The 24,941-nt window shown below is 37.2% G+C and overlaps 1 protein-coding gene and 1 pseudogene across 1 annotated transcript in view; one reads left to right on the top strand and one right to left on the bottom strand.

The window, feature by feature from the left end:
* The window catches only part of BAZ1B (bromodomain adjacent to zinc finger domain 1B), a 66,853-nt gene that overhangs the window by 19,246 nt on the left and 22,666 nt on the right, over window positions 1-24,941 (bottom strand). Inside the window, exons 5-11 of the mRNA XM_068565361.1 lie at window positions 24,523-24,644; window positions 22,170-22,367; window positions 9,939-11,640; window positions 5,977-6,115; window positions 5,342-5,475; window positions 3,135-3,240; window positions 2,087-2,185 (exon numbers count right to left, since the gene is read on the bottom strand). Of these exons, the coding sequence (XP_068421462.1) occupies window positions 2,087-2,185; window positions 3,135-3,240; window positions 5,342-5,475; window positions 5,977-6,115; window positions 9,939-11,640; window positions 22,170-22,367; window positions 24,523-24,644 (2,500 nt within the window). The remainder of the gene's footprint in view (window positions 1-2,086; window positions 2,186-3,134; window positions 3,241-5,341; window positions 5,476-5,976; window positions 6,116-9,938; window positions 11,641-22,169; window positions 22,368-24,522; window positions 24,645-24,941) is intronic.
* LOC137749943 (large ribosomal subunit protein eL42-like) lies at window positions 16,448-16,769 on the top strand (annotated as a pseudogene).

The raw sequence follows: 24,941 nt of genomic DNA, 5'->3' as shown, positions 1-24,941 counted from the left end.
ATTTCTAGAAGACTTACTTAGATCCTTTTCATCTCTCGTTTAATAGTCTCATGTTTCTCGCACAAAATTTCAAATTTCTCGTATTCTTGATTCATTTAAAAAACACACATTTTGTTCTGTATATGGTAATTCCAGTATCTGAAGTGTGTTTCTTTACCTAGCTCTCATTCATGGTAACTGGTTTGTGTGGTTTTTTTGGGGTTTTATTGTTTTTTGTTTTTGTTTTTTTACCATGAGTTTCTTGATATTTTATCTGTGGAAATTCTTTGAGGCCTGGTTTGAAGTTATGCTCCTCCAGGGAGAGTGTGCATTTGCTTTTGTTAGTTGCCAGAAATTGCTACCAACTGGAGACAAACTTTAAATCGTCTGCCTGGAATTCTTCACAGAAGAAACATGAATTTGAGCTGAAAACCTACACAAGGACCTTCAGAGTTCACTTTCACACTAAAGATTAACCTTTTGAGGTCACAGTAATAAAGACTCTAATAAGACTCTCTACCCTGGATTGGCCATAAGCTTCACTGTTAGCTTCTTACACCAAAAACTAATGTTCAAGGTCATCGAAGTTAAGTACTAAGTTCCCTTTTCATTCTTAATAATAAGGAGTTTTAATATTATTTTCCTCTGACTATAACTTCACTGTGTCTCACTGGTGTTCTTATAAAGGATTCTGCTTTCATTGCCTTCTACCACATAATTTCCCCTTTATTTTCTTCTTTGATCTAAGTGTTATCAAGACAGGACGATTCTGAATACAATTTTAATTCATTTATACATTAAGCAGTGGACCAAAACCAATGATGTACCCATTATCACTCTCAAAAGTGTCTCAAAATTGCAGAGTATGTACTGAACAGTATTTTCCTTCTCTCTTCAATTAAACCTAAATTCCAGCATGAAAGCATGCAGATATTAAAGGTGGCCTTAAGGCAAAACCTATCCCAGCTTTGATAGAAACAACTGCTAGAACAGAAGGGACACTAGCAAATCTAGATGGCACTGATATTGATGCTAATTTTGTAGGCAGGTTTGCATGGTTTCTCTTGGAGATATAATTCACATAACATTAAACTCACCATTTTAAAGCCTATACTTTCAGTGGTTTTCACATTTTAGAAGCATCAAAACTACCTAATTCCAAAACATGTTCATCACTCCATAAAGAAATCCCATACAGGTTAGCAGTCACTCTCAGTTCTCCCCATCCCTCATCCCCTGGCAACCACTAATCTATTTTCTGACTATAAATTTGCCTATTGTGGATGTCTCATATAAATGAAATCACACAATATGTGGCCTTTCTATGTCTGGCTTCTTTGACTCACCAAAATGTTTGCCCACATTCTAGGATATTTCATCACTTTGTTCCTTTTTATGGCTGAATTTACGGATATACCACATTTTGTTTATCCATTCATCAGCTGATGAATATTTAGGTTGTTTTCATTTTTGGGGCTACTATGGATACCAACAGAATACTTCTGAATACCAACCAATGTGGAACTGCATTTACAAGGCTGCCTAACTACAATCAGGCTCTTAGTCTGGTGTATGGCGTGTTAGTCAATGAATAATCCTGCTACCCTGTATATACATGGTTTAAAAGCATACTTTTCCAAACAAGCATGACGTGTCAAGAAAATACCAAAAAAAAAAAAAAAAAAAAAAAAAAACCCAAAAAATAAAAAAATTTTTAAAAAAAAGAAAATACCAAACAACGGGACTTCCCTGGTGATCCAGTGGGTAAGACTCCATGCTCCTAATGCAGGGGGTCCGGGTTCGATCCCTGGTCGGGGAACTAGATCCCACATGCATGCCACTTAGTTCTAAGAAGCCTGCATGCCACAACTAAACAAGCCGCAGCGAAGATCCCACGTGCTGCAACTAAGACCCCGCGCAGCCAAAATAAATAAATAAATAAATATTTTAAAAGAAAATACCAAACAACAAGAACATAAAAGAGTTATAGACTTTTAAAATTTTTACTTAAGCTTTTATGGATAAACAACAACAACAAAAAACCCTAAGATATGTATAATATCTAATGCTGAAGAGGAGATATGAGGAGCGAGATGAAAACCCTTACCTCTTCTCTAGTCTCTCTTTAAGCTGACTTTCTCTTATTCCCTGAGGGTGAAGGCAGTTTAGCAACTCATCCAGTTCCTTTTGACTATCACATAAAAACCTGTAGGGGCAAAAAACCAAAAACAAAAAACCAAAAAAAACCCCTGTTAACTCTGAAAAAAAAGAGAAGAATCAAACATTAAGAAAGGGATCTAGGGTTGGTGGTGGGAGTTGGGAAAGCAGAATTCCAACCTTGCTCGGAAGTAGAACAATTTACTGTTTCCATGAGACCTAATGTTAACTTTATCTTACGACACTGGAGCCAATGTTTCCTACTAAAATGTAATATGAGGGGACTTCCCTGGCGGTCCAATGGTTAAGGCTCCAGGCTTCCACTTCAGGGGGCATGGGTTCGATCCCTGGTCGGGGAACTAAGATAAGATCCCACATACCGCTCAGAGCAGGCCCAAATAAATAAATAAGCAAACAAACAAACAAATAAATAAAAATAAAATGTAATATGAGACAAATTTTATAAAGTAAATAGGCACACTTGTCCATATCCCTTTCACAGAGTAAAGTTATATCAAAAAATAAAAGACAAAAGGTCATTAAACTAAAGGTGATCACAGCTAAAGCAGTTAATGCGATCACAAAAGTAGAAGGGACCCTCTCAAAACCTAGCTCCCTGCCTAAAAGCAGGACAGACACAAAGGAAGATTAATGGCTATATTTACAATTCCTTATTCTTTAATAAAGATGAAAATCCTAAATACTTCTATTCCCAAGCAGACTGAAAGGCATTTCCAATGCTATGTAAGATCTATCATATAATATACAAAGTTACATTACAAGGAAAAAATAAAATTCTAAACCTTAAAGCAAACAGATATATTCTTATCAAAAAATCAAGTCTGCTTTTAAAGCAATGAGCTTACATATCCAAGAAATCAAAATCACACAAAATGCTCTTAATAGATAATCACTGACTCACTGGTTTCACTATATAAATTATTTGCTTAACATTGAAAAAGAAAAAGAAAGAGCAGCCAGATGAATGCTCACATTACCATAGATTCTGCCCCTGTTTGGGTATAGTGGTCTCTACAGCAATTTCTGTAGCTGGTCCATGTTGTGTGTTCATGCTTACATTTTTGCCTAGGTTTGCTTTCTTACCTAAGAAAAATTTATACATTAGGCTGAATATAATACATACTCAATTCCTAGTTTCAAACCTAAGCAGTACACACAGTGCAAATTCAACAACCAGTAACACAGATGCTGCCTATTAAATATATCCACATGTACAACAGATGCTAATTTCTCTTAAACATCTTACATACAGCACATTATCTGAGACAGTTGCTCTCTATACAGCTGAACAGGCAAAGTTTAAGAGTATCACAAGTTATTGCAATAGAATGCAGAGAGATGACTAAATGTCTCAGAGCAAATAAATAATCTGCTCCTTGTACGTGATGTTTAGCATAAAGGCATCTGTAGTGAAGTAGACACAACTGAAATATATAAACTACTACAAACTTACCCCTGGAGGCTTCAAATGTCAAATATGATTAACTTTTTTGTAAACCAGCTCCTGTATACTAATATATGACATTACTATAGATAGATCTTAAGCCAGTATTTGAGGCCTTACCTAATTCTACAATTGGTTCTCTCCCCTGCTCCCCTTCTCTCCCCTTTAACCTGCAGCATCTTCCCTACAATACTAACACATAACCTTGTTTAGTCTTTTCAGTCAGGTAATTCTGAAGAAACTCTGCCATGCTGGAACTAGAAAACATGAAGGAACAACATCCACCAGGATGCTCTAGAAGTGAAGGGATGTAGATGCCAGTCTTCTCCCGGGAGCTGTAACTGTGTGGACCTGATTTCTGAAAACAGCCATTAAGCTTTTGAGACACATTATAAAATCACAGTCCTTCATCCCACTGGAATCTCTCTCAAGTCTGAAGATCCTAACCTCGTATTTACTGCCCTCACCTGGGTATTTACAAAGTCTACCAAAACTAGACTTTTCTACTAAGTACTACAATCTAATAAATGACGTAATTCAACAAGAAAATGCCTTAAATTTGAAGTTTTGGGCTATATACTAATTTCCTTATTTAACGATTTTGTGAGTTTAAAAGTTTGGGTTATGAGTTTCTCTAAAATGAAAGAAAACTACTTTCTGAGAAGCAATATTCATTAGGTTATATAAAGTACAGCTGGAAGGAAGCTTATGTACCATCTAACGCAATGGTTCTCAACAGAAAGCCATGCTGCCTCCTAGGGAACATTTGGCAATATCTGGTGACATTTGGTTGTCACTAATGGCATCCAGTGGGCAGAGGTCAGGGATGCTGCTAAGTAACTTACAACACATAGGACAACCCCCCACTACAAAGAATTATCTGGCCCAAAATGTCAACAACAGTGAGGCTGAGAAAACTTGATCTAACCTAACCATCTGGTATTTTTAAATTTAAAATTTTTCTTTTAATTTCTTTCTTGGGGGAAAAAAAGAGAAATATATATATATGTACACACACACACATATACACACACACACATACACATACACACACACACATATCTATGCATAGGTCAAGAAAGAATATATACACACACATACATATATATTTAGAAAAGTACACTTTTCTATTTCACAAACTGAACATACTCATGTAACCAGAACCCAAGTCAAGAAAAAGAACATTATCAGTGCCCCTTATGACCCTTCTCAGTCACTTATTTCTAGTTACGTATTTGCTGTGTTTCTCCTCACTAGCATTTTAGTTAATTGACATGCAGGACCTTTTATGTCTTGTTTGCTACCTTGTATCACAGCACATGAAAAATTGGTTGGCAAATAAAGAGATGCTCCATAAATATTAAATAAATGAATTTTTAAAGTGGAGGAAAAAGACACATAACTGCCTTCTTGGCCCCTTACCTCAATTCCAGCCCTTGAAGTACCTACAAAGAGACTTCCAAGGAACAAAGTTTGAAAACTACTTGTATAAATCTAATACCCAAATATCCTAATATTCAAGTTCTTTATCTTTTCACGCTATGCCTGGAACAAAGTCGATAATCAAACGTTAAGTTTCCTTCCTTCTGCTATGCATTTCACATCTTCCCACCTCACTCAAATAAATCTACCTAAGAAGGCAATAAAGAAATTTAGCAAGTGAAAAAAAGTGACAGAGGAAAGACAGTCTTAATACTGACCCTACTTGAGCAGGGTAAACTAACTAATAGATATACATACTACGGGGACAGTAATCCTCATCAGCAGAGTCTGCACGGTCTTTTCGGTGATGGATGAATCGGTAGTCAATGCTGTCATGTACCCAGCCTTTCTCAATGAACAAACCTGGAACTTCATCTGAGAAGAGCCAGTATCTACAAATCACAACCACATATTAATGTGTTAGTGAAAGATCATGAGCACAGGATGACTTCATTGTTGAGGAAGATGATTACAGAATATCACTGAACATTCAGCAGATACAAATCCTAAAGTAAAGCACAGAATACTAAAATTTTGGGAATTTGAGATTCACTTAATACCTGTAATTTTTATAACTTCTAATATTTCACTACTTTAGGTTCCACACAATGTATGCATTTAAAATATCTTACCATTTTTAAAGACTTCTATTAGGATTACATTTCTCCTATCACCATAATTTAAGCTTCATATCTGTGGTATCTTTGAGGACAGGGTCATGTCTTATCTAACTTCATAACCCTAGCATTTGGCTCAGTAAATATTCAAATAAATGTGTGATGAGCAACTCTGTTTCCAATATCCACGAACAGGGAAGCCTCTCTAGTCTTAGTACTAACTAGCAACAATATAGCAGCCCTAAAAGATGATAAAAATTAAGTTTAATAACTCACCTATTATGGTTTCGATCTGTACCAATTGGAGTCCTACGCATGACTAGTTTTGCCTTGGCAATTCCCTCCTGGAAAGCCTTCTCAGCAGCTGCTTTGTGCTTTCGTATTCGTTCTTCTTCAGCTTCACGTTCTAGTTTCACTGTTAAAGATAAAATGAATCGATTAAGTTTTTTCCTAAGTAAATTCTACTCTTACAAATTTAAATAAGATATGGAGTGAGACGTGCCTGGTATTAAGTAGAAATCTTAGTTTCCTTTTCCTAATTCTAATCTGTTATAAGAAATAATGTGTAAGGCAGCAATTTCTATCTGTTCCTTCTATGTTCTTTGAATTTTGGTGATGTCTCAGCCATCAACTCAGTGCAAAACCTTTTCTCTCCAAAATTTATTATTAGTTTAACTAATAATAAAAATTATTATTATATTATTATTATTATTAGTTTAACTATTAATAATAACTTCTTATTAGTTTTATAATAAATTAATTTTATTTTATTGATAATTAATTTTAAATGTAAAGTTAAAATAGTCCTTAAACAGAATTAACTGAAACATTTTCTGACAGGACCAGCCACAGGATCCTCAAAATGATCAGGATGAATAAAACCAAAATGGCTATTTCAAAATAAAACATATTTCAGTCCTGAGGAATTCAGAAAAAGAATTGAGAAAGCAAGGGCACGGAAGCATCAGCAGATAATAGTAATTATTGCCTCTTTAATACTATTTTTTGAGTTATTCAGCAAGTTGCTTCTGTTAATGATGAAAAAAAAGTTTTAATCAATTTATTTCTGATCATTCATTTTATAAGTTTATTCTATCCAGATAGAAATTTCCCTCAATAATGAAAGACACCCAGGAATCTTTCAAGTTTTTCCACAACTGTCACAAATTTTGATACTGTAAGTAAAGGGCACTGCTATTCACAATGTCAGCAATTTTACTGCTGGTACTCTACTGATGACAACATCCACAATGTAGCGAGAATCTGGAAAATGCATCAGTCTAAAGATGTTACTTAAAATTTTAAGACAAATTTCATCTATTTAAAACCAATATGGGGGAATTCCCTGACAGTTCAGTGGTTAGGACTCAGTGCTTTCACTGCCGTGGGCCCAGGTTCAATCCCTGGTCAGGGAACTATGATCCCGCAAGCTGCACAGTGCGGACAAAAACCAAAACAGGACGGTATGGTATTTGTTACTTTTAATAAATGGTTTTCTAGCCTGAATAGAGCTGTACATTTGCAACAATGATTACAGTAGAAATCAGTACAAAGGTAAATGACAAAAAGAGTAATGGCCAAATCACAATAAAGGAAAAGCTCCTTCTCTTGCAGGTACAAACAAACAAAAAACAATCTAGGGAAAGTCGTCAAAAAAAAAAAGACCAAATTTAGTTCCAGAGGTTACAGCACTGAGCTAGACATCAAAAGACCTGAACTCTAATTCAAATACTGTCCTTGGCAAAGTATTGATATTTATTACATATTTTATAATTACATTACAGGGACTCCCTGGTGGTCCAGTGGTTAAGAATCCACCTTCCAATGCAGCGGACGCAGGTTCAATCGCTGTTTGGGGAACTAAGATCCCACATGCCACAGGGCAACTAAGCCCGCGCGCCACAACTACTGAGTCCATGCGTTCTAGAGCCCACGTGCCACAATTAGAGAAAAGCCCAAGCACCACGACTAGAGAAGCCAGCGCGACACAACGAAGATCCCACGTACCACAACTAAGACCCGACGCAGCCAAATAAATAAATAAATATTAAATATATATATATATAATTATATATTTATAATGTTCTGTTTGTTTCTCTATATCAATAATCAACTTATTTCTGGCTTCTCAATTCTACTCAAGACACTGTGGTATTGGTATAAAGACACACATAGCCAGAAATAAGTTGATGTGTCTATAGTCAAATTAACTCAAAATGAATCAAAGACCTAAATGTAAGAGCTAAAACTCTTAAGACTTTTAGAAGAATACATAGGAGTAAATCTTCATGACCTTGGATTTGGCAGCAGATTCTTGGATTTGACACCAAAACCACAACCAACCAAAGAAAAAAATAAATAAATTGGATGTCATCAAAATTTTAAAAATTTGGCTTCAATGGACACTATCAAGAAAGTAAAAAGAGAACAAACACACAAAATGGGCGAAAATGTTTGTGGATCATGTATCTTAAGGGATTTGTATCTAGACTATATAAAGACCCCTTGTAATTCAATAATAAAAAGACAAATAACCCAATTTGAAAATGGGCAAAAGATCTGAATTAATATTGTCCAAAGAAGATATACAAAAGACAAATAGGCACAAGAGAAGATGACATCATTAGTCATCAAGGAAATGCATATCAAAACCACAATGAGGGCTTCCCTGGTGGCTCAGTGGTTGGAAGTCCGCCTGCCAATGCAGGGGACACGGGTTTGAGCCCTGGTCCGGGAAGATCCCACATGCCATGGAGCAACTAAGCCTGTGTGCCACAACTACTGAGCCCGCGCTCTAGAGCCCATGAGCCACAACTACTGAAGCCCACGCGCCTAGAGCCCGTGCTCCACAACAAGAGAAGCCACCGCAATGAGAAGCCTGCGCACCACAGCGAAGACTGGCCCCCGCTCGCCCCAACTAGAGAAAACCCACGTGCAGCGATGAAGACCCAATGCAGCCAAAAATAAAATAAATAAATAATTAAAAAAAAAAAAACCCCACAATGAGATACCAATTCACAATCACTAGAATAGCTATAATCAGAATCATAGAATAACAAGCTTTGGCAAAGATGCAGACAAGTGGAGAAATTACAACCCTCATTTACTACTGGTAGGAATGTAAAATTGTGCAGCCACTTTGAAAAACAGTCTAGGACTTCCTCAGTTAAACAGAGTTACCATATGATCCAGCAGATCCATCCCTAGGTATATACACCCATGAGAAATGAAAACATATGTCCACACAAAAACTTGTACACCAGTGCTTGTAGCAGCATTATTCGTAATAGCCAAAAATGATTAAAACAAACCAAACGTTCATCAACTGATAAATGGATAAACAAAATGTGACATATCCAAACAATGGAATAATATTCAGCCATAAAAAGGAATTAAGTACTGAGACATGCTACAGCCTGAACCTTGAAAACATGGTAAGTGAAAGAAGCCAGTCACAAAAGACTACATACTTATTATACAGCTCCACTGATATGATGTATCAGAAAAGGCAAATATAGAGATACAGCAGTGGACGGTGATTGCTTAGGTCTGGGGAGGATGGGTATAGCTAAAGGGCATGGGGTTTCTTTTTGAGGTGATGAAAATGTTCTAAAATTGACTATGATAAAGGCTGCACATATCTGTGAATATATTAAAAAACAATGAACTGTACAATAAACGTGGATGAATAGTATAGTATGTGAATTATTTCTTAATAAAGCTGTTTTTTAAAAAGTTCAGACTTAATGGTGCTATGAAAGCCCCAAATTTTTATTTCCTTACATCTTAATAAGGAAAAGATTAATATCTGAGTTGGCAACTGTGCTGAGGGCTTCAAATACCTTGTCATTCATTTGTTACGACAATCTTAAGCATATGAGGAAACTGAGGCATGGATAAGCAACTTGCTCAAAGAACTATAACTAAGTCGCAGGTACCCAGGTCAGCCCATTCCCAGGTCATATGTTATCTCCACTATGTCTGTTTGTGGATTTGGTCCTTTACTAAGCCAGAAAAGATGCCAACATCACACTAATCCAAGTCAAACTATCATTAACTGCAGAATGCCAGGCTGAACACTCCTGCTTGAATCTTACATACCTAGAAGGGTCAGGTTATTACACACAGAAATAACTAAATAGTTGTGACAAACGAAGATGCTACCATTACCTCAGTAATTTCCTTCCTTCTACTATCTTCTAAAGGGCTTCCTCTTTTCTCTCAACACAAGATTTTACCTTTCATTTCTCTCTCCTGAATTTCCCGCTCCTTCTTAGCCTGAATGGCAAGCAGCCGTCTGCTCTTCACAGCACTGATCATGTCTTCAGCTTCCATATCTACCTGGGGCTCAAACTTCACGACTTCTTTTTTCCTATCAGCTTTGCCTAACCCATTCTCCTCTTTTCCATTTTCTTTATTTCTGGCTTCCATTTCTTTCCGTTTCTGTTTCTCTGCTCTCTTCTTATCATTTTCTTCCTTCAATACAGCAAGCCGTTCCTTCCATAACTCTGCAGACATCTGCTGCCTGGTTTCCATGTGGTCCTGCACTGAGTATGTCATGAGAATCCGGTGGCAGAGTGCTGTCAAGATCTGCAGTTTCTCTTCCGATGTTAGCTCAAAAAATTCAGAGGTCTCCAGCTTTTCTAGGAACTCATCTTGTACCTCATTGTCCTCAAATGGTGCTGAATCTTTGTTGTCATCCGTGTCTGAGCCCTCACTTTCTTCCTGAATGTCAGATTTGCGCAAGCAGAGCCGAACCAGCTCTGAAACAGAATGCAGAGTCAGAGGGATTTCTGACAGCTTCATTCCCAATTCACCATAGTCTTCTGCTATTTCATCTTGTAACAAGGTCTGTAAGAGGATGACCAACACTCTATTCAGGTATAAAAAGCCACCCTTTTCTGCACTCAAGGCTTCCATAAGGGACACAGCAGTAATAGGATACTGAGCATCTGGTAAGAGTAACCCAGAATAACAGCTCAAGAACTCCACCACCATGGCCACATCCCCAAAGAGTGTATTGGGCAGCCCTTCAGGGGTATCCACCAATTTAAATGTTGGAAGGTTTTTGCCAGTTAACTCTTGGTCCTCGTACCGCTTCTGTTTCTCTAGTTTCTCGAGCATTTCTTTCTCTCTCCGTTCCTTGGCTTTCTCCTTCAACTTTTCTTTCAGTTCCTCTCGTTTCTTTTTCAAATATTCTTTGCGCTGCTCTTCAGACATAGAAGCCCACCTCTTTTTGTGCTCTAGAAGCTCAAAGCGTTTTTGAACAATACTTCGCAATTCTTCTGGGAGACGAGCTCTATCCTCACTAGAGAGGAGACGAGCTGTTTTGGAGATAACACAGGACAGGGCGCTCTTCTTGTCCTCCCTGTCTTTGTTTTCTTTGTAGTAGGCGATAAGGTGGAGGGCAGCAGGAGGCAGATGTTTATGAGGTTTACTAGAGGACCTAGGTGTGCCCCCAGAATTCCTCGGGGCTCGTGTCACCTTCTGAGTGCCTTTGGCCATGTCCAACAAAGTCATCTGCTTCATTTTGGTTTTAGGAGTCTTCAAGCCCTTTTTGGGAGATTTGGAATTCCCTGTGGATTTCTGTCCATTCAGGATGCCTTTGCTTCTGCCCTTTGCTTTCAAAGGTTTGTCACTATGCTTCCCTGATTTCTTGCCAGGTGGGCCTTTCTTAGGAATGTGAAAGTTAGCATGTAGCTTGTTGGGCGACATCATCTTCATCACTTCTTCCAGATGCTCTTCTGGAGATTTGGAATTCTTTGAGTTCTTCACTTTGAGTGGTGAGCCATTCAAGGATTTCTTCAAGTGTACATGACACCATAACTTAGGATTTAGTGGTGAACTGAGAGAAGAGTTGTCTGTCTTGGATTTCTTTGAGGGCTTCCTGTCTGGAGATCCAGTATTCTTCCTCTTAGTAGAGGGGTTGAGAGTCATGTACTAGAATTTAAGAACAGGAGCAAAAATAATTTTAAAAACTAATTTAAAGAAGCAAGATTTAAGCATCCTAAAGGCCCTCTTCCCCATCTATTCAGGTAAAGCTACATATTCATTTCTCTTCATAGACACTCTGTCCCTGAAAAAAACAAAGCCATGAATGTTAGCTAATGTTTTAGCCATATCAACACAAAATTCTCTTGATACTCAGACTTAAAAATCTATACTCCGGGACTTCCCTGGCGGTCCAGTGGTTATGACTCCATGCTTCCACTGCAGGGGGCATGGGTTCAATCCCTGGTCAGGGAACTAAGATCCCGCATGTCGTGCGATGTGGCGAAAAAAAACATCTATACTCTGATATTAGGCATTTTTTGCTATATAACTAGTTTTCTGCTTATATATAGATTAGCAGCTCTTAAATACCTTAATGAAATCTATAAACTCTTTCCCCAGAAACATACAAAAATCATGCATACAATTTCAGAGTCCATGGGTCCCAGACTAAGGATACTTGATCTAGATAATATCAACATCTGAGGAATTTTAAAATTATTGCTTTTGAGACAGGATTGTATTTTTATCCTTTAAACCTTTGGTACAACTAGGGGTATTCTATGTTTAGAATGGTAGAAAGTATACCACTTAAGTATTTTTGTTTAAATTCAGAAGCATATTTTCTTATTAAGAGTATCAGTAAGTATACTAACGACAACAAAACTCTGCTCACAAATAAGGGGCCCTCCTGATCCTGGCTCCTTAACCTCCTCTCTGTCCTCGCCCCACACCTCAAGAACTCTTTCCCACGAATACATTACTAACTACAAGTCCCATGGGACTTCCCTGGTGGCGCAGTGGTTAAGAATCCGCCTGCCAATGCAGGGGACATGGGTGCGAGCCCTGATCCAGGAAGATCCCACATGCCGCAAAGCAACTAAGCCTATGCGCCACAACTACTGAGCCTGGGCTCTAGAGCCCGCGAGCCACAACTACTGAGCCCACGCGCCACAACTACTAAAACCCGTGCGCCTAGAGCCCGCGTTCCACACCAAGAGAAGCCACTGCAATGAGAAGCCCGTACACTGCAATGAAGAGTAGCCCCCGTTCGGTGCAACTAGAGAAAGCCCGCGCACAGCAATGAAGACCCAACGCAGCCAAAAATAAATAAATAAATAAATTTATTTATTTATTTAAAAAAAAACAAACTACAAGCCCTGTAAGTTCTCAAACTCACACAATTCTCTCTTGATCATCCCCTCACATCTTTCAAATCCACTCCCTTTAGTACCCCAACTCTGCAATCCTTCAATCCCAGCAGGACCCTTAAATCAGTTAATTCTATCACATTTTCACCAATCTCACTTCTTTGTCCTTCTTAACTCAGGTTAAGTTCCACAGTCAGTCATTCCAATCAATCTTGCATAAACCTACGGTTCCCTTGTCTCTCTTGCTCTATTATATCAAGTTACTCCTAGCCTGCACTTGTTCAGCTTAAACATGACTAGAATAAAAGACAATGACAGTGTGTGGACTTATTTTAAATTCATAATCAGGTACCTCAAATGGATCCTGAATGCCACTCAGTAATCACAATACATTCCCTTAGTCCATTTACCTTCTCACTCTCCTGGATATACATCTTTTCCTATCTCCTAAAATCTCCACCTTATCCCCATTATACAGAATTAGTTAATAGGTTAGAACCCATCAGCCTGCCATTGTTTCTGTTTAAATGTGCATTAAAACAAAACTAAAAACACTGCTGATTTTGATGCTTTAAAATATAATTACAAAGAAAAAAAGCCTGGCAGTTAAAACACATACTACATGAAATAATAGCCAAGCAATGAAAAAGTATAGCCAATTCAAAAAAAAAATATTTTGTTTCAAGTGATTAGGAGAAAGACTAGATAACCCCTAGAATACTTGACTTCTATTACCAAAAGCAGCTAAGCACATAAAAGGCACTCAGAGACTACTGAGTTTAAGTTTCTGAGTGGAAAGGACTAACTTGTAAAGAAGCAGTCTGGAGGCAGTGGATAAGACAGGCTAGTGTGAGATGAGACTACAGACCAGGAAACAGCTGAAGACTATCGAATATGAAATTAGGACCCCTTTAAAAAGGCAACAGAGAAACGGTTATGGTGAAATAAATCTCAGAGATGCTGCAGAAGGACACCTATGCTCCTGTTGAAGTAAACAAAACAGGTACAGTAAAATTTAATAAGTTGTACTACAATGCCAAATAAGATTTAAACATTAAGGATATAATCATCAGATAAACAAACTCATAGAACCTAAGCAGCACAAGAGGTAGAAATATGGTCTGCAATGAATGAGTGGCTATACTTAACAAATCCTTCTTCTGGCTAAGTTCTCTAACTTTAAAGGCCAATCTGCCTTTTAAGAACTATAGGCAATTGCAGGTTACTGTTCCTCCAGCTGGCTGTTTTTGTTCCCTGACCAAAACTGGATGTTTTGTTCCCCAATTATCATCCTCAGTATGGGCTGACAAAGAGGTTTCATAGTTTATGGAACATAAACATTATCTGTGACTCAGGGGACACTTTCCCCAGAGGCAAGAATTTCTCAGTTCTAGTTGCCCAGAACTGTATTTTAAAATGTTAAAAAGATAAGCAAAGATAACTTATGTATGATTCCATTCTTCTTGTTGGCAGTAATATTACCAAAACTCCAGAGAGGACAATATTTCAGAGACCACCCTACAAATCACGAATAAGACCCAAAACTACCCTGGCAGGAATTAAAGACAAATATGTGCCTTCCAAAAGTTAATCATCCACTTCAGCTACCCTTGGAAAATCTTCAGAGTACAGACATAATAGATTGATACTCTTTCTAGTGAGCAGGATAAGAGATTATCTCTAAAGTCATTCTAAAATAAAATTTATCACGAAAAAGGAGTTTAGTGTGAGACTATGTTTCATTTTTACCATTTTAAATAAATATCTAATAGGGTCTATTATAATTGGGCCACTTCTTAATTTACTGATTATATTTCTTTCTATTTAAAAAGTCACTCAAATTTAGCATAAATTTCTTCTACTTAGAAGCACTCTATTATGCAGAAATAATGCAAGAAAGAGCTGGGATGGCTTAGCCATGAGATGGTCCAGCAGCCCATTTTTATCTATAAGGTGTGTTTTTTTGCCAAGCCACACCACATAATTTTTTTTTCTTAAAAATGAAAGAAATTAACTCACCCAACCCCCTCCCAAAAGGCCGGCTCCCCGCGTGAGCAGTCCTTCAGTAACTGGATCATCTCAGCATAGGGCATGCTGGGCAGTCTCAGCCAATGGGAGCCGGCATGGCTGGACTCAGGGGGAATCTGAAAAAGTATAAAACCACTTATGTGCTAAGGGTCTCCCCTGTCCCCCATTCAACATAAGTAATCTACCAGAGTAGTGCACAGAGAAGGAGAAAAGAATGGGCATCTGGATTAGCAGTATTATAGTTTTTTGGAAAAGGCCCTTCTTAACTGCTAAACAGGGAAAAATATTTACGTATGTATCAGCAACATGAGAGGCTATAAGAAAAATAGTGTATACAATTCCATACTTGTTCCCTGTCACCTGGAACGAACCACCACCACAAATAAGGAAATCTAATAAATAAGATAAAAATGAAGAGACTTAATATTTACAGCAGCTCATTCAGATGCTAAATTTAATAGTAAGCAGTCAGAACCCTAAATTAGAAAACTTTGGCGATCTATATTCTGATTCTTATTTCACTCTTCTCATTCACCACAGAAACGATGTTAGGAGTTTCAAGGCAACATTCAAATAGTGCGCTTGTCTCAATCTCTAGATGCCTTTATCAGCAAATCTGTGAAATGTATTACTATAGAATATTTTTAAGTGCTTTGAAATTAATGTAATTTATTTTTAAAAGTACTACTGCTCTACGGGACTTCCCTGGTGGTCCAGTGGTAAAGAATCCACCTTACACTGCAGGGAATGCGAGTTCGATCCCTGATCAGGGAACTAAGATCCCACATGTCATGGGGCAACTAAGCTCGTGTGCCTCAACTACTGAGCTTGCGTGCCTCAATTAGAGCCCACGCACTCTGGAACCCATGCACCACAACTAGAGAAGAGAAAAAACCTGCACGCCACAACTAGAGAGAAGCCCACACACCACAACGAAGAACCCGCGCCGCAACAAAAGATCCCGTATGCCTCAACGAAGATGCTGCGTGCTGCAACTAAGACCCGACACAAGCGAAAAAAAATTAATAATAAAATAAATAAATAATTTTTTTGGAAAAAGTACTGTTGCTCTAGTGTCTAATTCATAAACAAACTTGAAGCACCAAAATTTATTCAAAGAAAAGTCTTAAGACTATAAACACTTACTTGAAACATCAGTTATTAGGAGAGATAAGAAACATCTTTTAAAATGTATAATAATTAGTATCACTAGTAATGAGACAAAATTAAACCATGTGCCTTCTGATATGATTCACTGAGAAGAATACAACATCAGTTCTGTGGTATTACTAAGCATGAGGAAATAAACTTAAATTGAGGAGCATTATACTAAATAATTGGTTTGTATTCTTAGAATTACCAAGGTTTTTAAAAGACAAAGGAAAACTGAGGGACTAATCCAGATTAGAGAAGACTACAGAGACATAACAAGTAAACGCAATACATGATACTACCCTGGATCCTATTAGGGCCAAAACAAAATATGTTTGGCTAAAAGGATGTTAATGGGACAACTGGCAAAATTTGAGTAAAAACTGTAAATCACTTCTTTCCACACCGACAGTGCTCTCGCATACATGGTAACCATTTCTAAAACCTGCTGGACTTTCTGTAATTAGTGTCGCAAACCTGCCCACAAAGTGATACAGTACAAGAAGCGCAAGGATTCTCTGTATTCTCCAAGGAAAGGAACATTATGACAGGAAGGAGAGTGGCTATGGTGGACAGACTAAGCTGGTTTTCCAGAAAAAGGCTAAATAAAACCACAAAGAAGATTTTGCTGAGGCTTGAATGCATTGAGCCAACTGCAGATCTAAGAGAATGCTGGCTATTAAGAGAAGCAAGCATTCTGAGCTGGGAGGATGTAAGAAGAGAAAGAGCCGAGTGATCCAGTTCTAAGCTTCATATTTTGTTTTATTATGAAGATAATAAAATCTTGAGATTATGTTTACTTTAAAAAAAACTATAGATCAGATAACAATATCATTTTCATGTTAATTTCTTGATTTTGGTCACTGTACTATAGTTATTATAGAAAATATCCTTGTCTTTTAGGAAACACATATTCAAGTATTTTGTAAAAGGGCATCCTGTCTTATAACCTACTACCATCAGCTCAGAAAAAAATAATGTGTATAAAGAGAAAAAAATCATAGGGACTCCCCTGGTGGTCCAGTGGTTAAGAATCTGCCTTCCAATTCCGGGGACGTGGGATTGATCTCTGGTCGGGGAACTAAGATCCCACGTGCCGTAGGGCAACTAAGCCTGCGCCACAATTAGAGAGCTTGCGTGCCACAACTACTGAGCTCACACACCGCAACTAGAGAACCCTGTGCACTGTAACTACTGGGCCTGTGCTCTGGAGCTCACACACCACAACTAGAGAGAAGCCCGCACACCACAACAAAGAGCCCACACACCTCAACAAAAGATCCCACATACCGCAACAAAGATCCCCCAACTAAGACCCAATGCAGCCAAATTAATTAATTAATTAATTTTTAAAAAAATCATCTGCTCAATAGCTCCTAATCCAGAACTTGGAGGGCAGTAAATAATAAATTGAAATGACCAAAAAGTCAAATCAAAACAAGTTAAAAAAAAAAAAAAAAAAAAACAGAAAAAAATAATAAAACGTATGTGGTAAATGTTAAAATTTGAGGAATCTACTTAAAGAGAACAGAGAAATTCTTTATAGTATTTGTCACCTTCTCTATATGAAATTATTTCAAAATAAAACGTTTTTAAAATGTATTCATAATCATATTAAATCAATCCAAATGTCTTAAAAAGTGTTATTTTTCTTGTTACGTCTCTAACCAAATTCTTCCTTACTAGGATATACCACTCCAAAATAAGAGTTCAAAACATGGACAGGGAATTCCCCAGCAGTCCAGTGGTTAGGACTCTGAGCTTCCAGTGCTGGGGGCACGGGTTCGATCCCTGATTGGGGAACTAAGATCCTGCATGCCACGCGGCACAGCTACAAAAAAAAAAAAAAGGCAAAACATTATGGACAGACTAACAAAACACTAGAGCTGCAATGTATTAGAATACGGAAATGAGCTAAGATGGCTGATTTCATCTTAGATGACAGTTATTTTATCATCCAAGTGCCTTGTAAATCATTCCTCCAAGTCATTAGGCCTATAAAATATTTACCCCTAAACTCAACTGTCAGTTGCATTTTTCTCCTCAATGAACAGAATGGAACTTCTTAAAGAAATGAATTCACTAGCCATGTACATATTATACCTATGCTAAACATCACAGGATATAAAATGAGTAAGATAGCTTTTAATCTCAAGTCATTTATATTCTAAGGCTTTACAAGACCACAAGCACACCCCCAGCATCACACTAGGCCCTACTCAGATAACACTCCAAAATTCTACATTTCTAGATAATTTTCCTCTTTCCCACCTAAGCTCTCCCAGTTGGTCCTTTCCTAAAACTATTACTCACAACTTGCTTCCTCTCTCCAGACCTCATCTCTCTCTATAGTAGTTGTATTCAGCAGCCTAGCAGAACGTTAAATTCTACAAAAACCAAAGAAAAAAAATTTTAACCTATTGCTTTTGGTTCCCATTTCAATGTACCTGCTGCCAAAGTAAGCTCAAACCCACTGCCTCTGGGACAGGCAGATCACATGTGATCAACTTTGATGTTCAATGCATTATTTTATTTATTTATCTTTTTTAAGATTTTTTTTTTTTTGATGCGGACCATTTTTAAAGTCTTTATTGAATTTGTTACAATATTGCTTCTGCTATATGTTTCGGTTTTTTGGCTCTGAGGCATGTGGGATCTTAGCTCCCTGACTAGGGATTGAACCTGCACCCCCTGCACTGGAAGGCGAAGTCTTAACCCAGTGGACTGCCAGGAAGTCCCCACTGCATTATTTTAAATTTCCTTTAGATCAGGAAAGAATCCAAAGCACTCTTTTATGGCTTACTTATCCGTACCTTTACTATATTCTGTCCTGGCTGAGATGCCAAAAGTTCTTTGAGAAAACCAATTTTATAAAAAGGAAAAATAAACATACATAAACTCAAAAGATAAAATCAGTGAAATGTCAAATAGTATTGGGCAATAAGAAATTATTGTTTAAGGTATGCAAAATACATTAAAAGATAAGTATATGCTCTGAATTTATAGACTGGTATCTTACATGACTCAATTTCTCTCACTAAGCAGAATTTCTCTCACTGCTGCCTTCTTACAGCAGTTTAGTGTAAACAAGCTTGCACTTCTAGTCTCAATCAGAATTACAGCCAAAATTCATTAAGTTAATATTTTAAGCCCTCATTAGAAAATTTCAGAGTAGCCAATTTCTTCAGAAATTGCTTTTCAAGATATAATAAATTCCTAAAACAAAACAAACAAACAAAAAAGATATAAATTCCTGGAATTCTAAGTCTCTGGCTCCTACAAAAAGTGTGGATCAGCTTTTTTGTTCTAATAAAACCCAAAGACCTTTTACCCATAAATTATACTCAGTCTTTCTTTCATGTTATTCACATAATTGAATCACTGACCTAAAATACATAAAAGACAACTGTAAAATTTAAAAAGAAGAAAATATTTAGGACTCAAATGATCCAAGAGTCTAAAACCCATTTAGAGATGATTTTATATACAATTTTCATACAGTAAAGATAGTAAGTTCCTGTTATAACCACCGAAAGCTGTATCACAGTTCCAAAACTCTACAGCAATGAAATGAAAACAAATTAAAATTTCCGCTCAGTATATAAAACTATTTAAGAAAAAGTTTAGGTTTACTAAATAGTGTTCTATGGAAATTTTAGTCCTGATCTAGAAAAAGTCAACTAATCCCTAAATTTTTCTTTTTACACAAATGAAAAAATTTAAAGGGCCTAATGGAAGATAACGCTGTACATAAATCACAGCAAGATCTTTTTTGACCCACCTCCTAGAGTAATGAAAATAAAAACAAAACCAAAAATAAACAAATGGGACCTAATTAAACTTAAAAGCTTTTGCACAGCAAAGGAAACCATAAACAAGACGAAAAGACAACCCTCAGAATGGGAGAAAATATTTGCAAACGAAGCAACGGACAAAGGATTAATCTCCAAAATATACAAACAGCTCATGGAGCTCAATATCCAAAAAACAAACAACCCAATTAAAAAATGGGTGGAAGACCTAAATAGACATTTCACCAAAGAAGACATACAGATGGCAAAGAGGCACATGAAAAGATGCTCAACATCACTGACTATTAAGAGAAATGCGAACCAAAACTACAATGCGGGGGCTTCCCTGGTGGCACAGTGGTTGAGAATCTGCCTGCCAATGCAGGGGACACGGGTGCGAGCCCTGGTCTGGGAAGATCCCACATGCCGCAGAGCAACTAGGCCTGTGAGCCACAATTACTGAGCCTGCGCGTCTGGAGCCTGTGCTCCGCAACAAGAGAGGCCGCGATAGTGAGAGGCCCGCGCACCGTGATGAAGAGTGGCCCCCACTTGCTGCAACTAGAGAAAGCCCTCGCACAGAAACGAAGACCCAACACAGCCATAAATAAATAAATAAAATAAAATAAAAACCAAAAAAGTTTAAAAAAAAAAAACAACAAAACTACAATGAGGTATCACTTCACACTAGTCACAATGGCCATCACCAAAAAATCTACGAACAATAAACGTTGGAGAGGGTGTGGAGAAAACGGAACACTTTTGCACTGTTGGTGGAAATGTAAATTGATACAGCCACTGTGGAAAACAGTATGGAGGTTCCTTAAAAAAACTAAAAACAGAACTACCATATGACCCAGTAATCCCACTACTGGGCATATACCCTGAGAAAACCATAATTCAAAAGGACACATGTACCCCAATCTTCACTGCAGCACTATTTACAATAGCCAGGACATGGGAACAACCTTAATGTCCAACAACAGATGAATGGATACAGAAGACGTGGGTACATATATACAATGGAATATTACTCAGCCATAAAAAGGAACGAAATTGGGTCATTTGTAGAGATGTGGATGGACCTAGAGTCTGTCATACAGAGTGAAGTAAGCCAGAAAGAGAAAAACAAATATTGTATACTAACGTATATATGTGGAATCTAGAAAAATTCTAGGTTCATCTACAGATGAACCTATTTGCAGGGCAGGAATAGAGATGTAGACGTAGAGAACGGACATGTGGACACGAGGGGGAAGAGGAGGGTGGGATGAACTGGGAGATTAGGTTTGACATAAATACTCTACCATGTGTAAAATAGCTAGTGGGAACCTGCTGTATAGCACAGGGAGCTCAGCCTGGTACTCTGTGACAACCTAGATGGGTGGGATGGCAGGTGGCAGGAAGGTCCAAGAGGGAAGGGATATAGGTATACATATAGCTGATTCACTTCATTGTACAGCAGAAACTAACAAAACACTGTAAAGCAATTATACGCCAATGAAAGAAATAATAATAAAAAGAAAAAGTTTAGGTTTACTAAATAGTGTTCCATGGAAATTTTAGTCCTGATCTAGAAAAAGTCAACTAATCCCTAAATTTTTCTTTTTACACAAATGTTAAAAATTTAAAGAGCATAATGGAAGATAATGCTTGATCGTGCTGGTCTAGAATAAGAAAACATGCTAATGCTAAACTACGATTGGATGTCTTTACCAATGTTTGAAGAAATAAAATTATTTCTCAATATACTTTTGTTAACAATATCAACGTAAGATAATTGAAGTAATTTAGTTGTATGACTCAGTTGTAAGACAGCCTTAGTTTTTCGTAATTACAAGAAAGAGATGAAAATTAATGTATATATACAATTTTATAAGAATATTCTGAAAATCAAATGAGATAATTAAAGGAAAAATAATAGAGAGAAGTGCTAGATTTTCTACTAATCTGTCATACAAAGCAATACCTAGTCCTTTTCAAGGCTGGCAGTATATTTAATCTTCTTATCTGACATACAAAATCCGTTTTCATTTTTAGGAATCAATTTGCAAAAATAATTTTTTTTAACACCATACCTCATTCCAAGAAAGATCTGAGACAAAAAAGCACATGCATGTAATTTGTTTCTTTGTTTTAATTATGCAACCATAGTAACATAAGTCAAATTAGAAGAGGAGATATTCAGTGTGGCCTCTTCCCTACCAACCCCATAATCACAACCTATATGAAATAGATATACGTGAAAAATTTGAATTCATTATCTGAAGTTACAGTTCAAAATCTACTGTAACCATCAGAGAAAATAAATTCATTCAATAGTGTTCCATCCTGCTGTCCAAAAATTAAGTGACCTTACCTTGTATGGATCAAGTAGAAAGTCACTGAACTTGCTAGGCAGGGAATACTTCTTCACTAATTCATCTTCTACCACCCAAGGTGCATTTTCACCAGTACCAGCCCGTAATGCGTTATGCCGTATAAAGTATCGAAGTATCTCCTTATTTGGTGGGCGTTCTGTACGAATCAAGCTGTCTGCTGGCACATTACTGATGATCTAGGTTAACAAATAAAAATAACTCACTACTGGGGTAAAAAGCAATTAACCAGTGAGAACAAAGATTTATATTCTCTCCAGAAAACTCATCATTACACCTATAAAATAGCTTATACACTAGATAGAAGGAGAATAATTTTCAGAGACAGAATGTTAAAGATATCTGTAGGCAATGTGTCAATATGTATCAAAGTCCTAAAAATGGGTATATCTGTTGAACCAACAGTTCCTCTTGTTAAGAATTTAGAAGTAAATGGAGGGACTTCCCTGGTGGTCTAGCAGTTAAGACTCCATGCTGCCAATGCAGGGGGCTCAGGTTTGATCCCTGGTCAGGGAACTAGATCCCGCCTGCTGTAACTAAGAGCCTGCATGCCGCAGCTAAAGATCCCACACGAGGCAACGAAGATCCTGCATGCTGCAACTAAGACCCGGTGCAGCTAAATAAGTAAATAAATAAATATTTTTTTTTAAAAAAAGAAGTAAATGGAAAGTCATCATCAATTGTTTATAAAAGGAGGGGGGAAAAGGAAGGGAACACTACATAAAGGCACATCAATAAGGGATTCATTTTTCTTTTACTTATTTATTTGTTGTTTATTCTTGGCTGCACTGGGTCTTCTTTGCTGCACGCGGGCTTTCTCTAGTTGCGGCGAGCGGGGTCTACTCTTCATTGCAGTGCGCGGGCTTCTCATTGCGGTGGCTTCTCTTGCGGAGTACAGGCTCTAGGCGCGGAGGCTTCAGCAGTTGTGGCTTGCAGGCTCTAGAGTGCAGGCTCAGCAGTTGTGACGCACGGGCTTAGTTGCTCTGTGGCATGTGGGATCTTCCTGTACCAGGGCTCAAACCTGTGTCCCCTGCCATTGGCAGGTGGATTCTTAACCACTGCGCCACCAAGGAGGTCTCAGCAATAATGTTTTAACTAGCCACCTTGCTGAACGGGAGCTAAGAAACTTAGTGAAAAACTGTATTTAACACCCAATTTTCAAATATAAAGAAATCCTAACAATCCAGTAATGTCTTCAGGTCACTAACTATAAAACAAATGAGACAAAATGAAATAAAACTTGTCAGCATTCTGACGTGGGAAAGAAACAACACTCTAAAGAGGCAAGAGATCCAGGTTATAATCCTTCTTAATCTCATTTACTAAATTAGGAACTTTGATAGAATTATTTAATTTCTCAGGCCATAGCTGTTTCTTCTATAAAAACAGTTAGACATGAAGACAAATGTGCAGCTGCCTTCCACACCTAGCCGCCCTCCCGCTTCTTTCTAATGATGAGGTTTTACACATACAGGAATAAGAGTACCCAAAAGCAACATGGCATATTTCATGAAATCTAAGATGGTATTAATGAAAGACACATTATGTACCACAAAGAAAAGAATTCTTGCCAATTGATATTGAGATATATCCTGATTCCAGTAGATACAAACTACTATATATAAAATAGATAAACAACAAGATCCTACTGTATAAAAAAGGGAATTATATTCAATATCTTGTAACAAACTATAATGGAAATGAATATGAAAAAGAATATACATGTATATATGTATAACTGAATCACTCTGCTGTACACTAGAAACTAACACAACATTGTAAATCAACTATACTTCAATTTTAAAAAAAAAGATACATATCCTGATTCTGGAAATGTAAAAATATGAAAGTTGAACATCTTAGAATCAATAAAACATAGTACTAAGTTATTTAAAGGGTATTTACCATTTTAGATTATTAGCTTCAGATTCCTTGAAAAAGCACTGGTTAGAGTTAACTCACTTTCTGAGTTTAATTATATTACAAATTGCTCTGCTTTTAACTGGGAAGAGCTATTTCCTCAGGAAGTCCATAACCACTGGAAACAGAGTCTTATTTTTTCAAATAACTAAGTTTGAAGCCCAAATGTAAACTACTCTTACACCCTAATAATTCCTATTAAAAAGGAAAAAGCATGCTATCTCCTAGGAAAGACAATACAATTTAGTTTAAAGTCATAATTACAAAGACCAGAAAACCACTCAGAGTTTGCTGTAGAAACATATTTATTTACATTTTTCTTTAGCACGTTTTCTACGAGAAAACTAGACCTTTGATATTTTCTTAAACAACATCTACTACATGTAAGAGGTTTAATATAAACTGCCAACTAACCTTATCTTCATTTTGTAGTTTCACATCATATTTGTGAGGCAGAAATTTTGGAGGTGCCCATTTCCTCTCTCCTTTCTTTAATGAAGTAGGAAGTTTTCGTGGAGATCTACGTGCTCTGTCATCTAGTCAAATCAATAGAAAATTAGTGAAAAAAATAATTCTTTTAATTTTATCCACTCAGTAATCTTACTGAACACCTACTCTGCAACCAAGCACTGAGTGATGGGGCCCAAAGGTAAATCATAAAGTCCTTGCCTCAAGTAGCTAAAGTCTATGGGAGGAGTCAACAATAATTACAATACAATGTGGTAAATACTATAATAGAGGTTGGTATAGAAAAATACTAGATTAGAGAGAAAAATACTCAAAAAGAGAGAAGCAATGTCTAATTTAGTCTGGAAGATAGGCAGGGAAGACCA

The sequence above is a fragment of the Eschrichtius robustus genome, chromosome 16 (assembly GCF_028021215.1).
Source record: "Eschrichtius robustus isolate mEscRob2 chromosome 16, mEscRob2.pri, whole genome shotgun sequence".
Classification (NCBI taxonomy): Eukaryota; Metazoa; Chordata; class Mammalia; order Artiodactyla; family Eschrichtiidae; genus Eschrichtius; species Eschrichtius robustus.
This window is presented reverse-complemented; position numbering and strand designations above follow the sequence as displayed.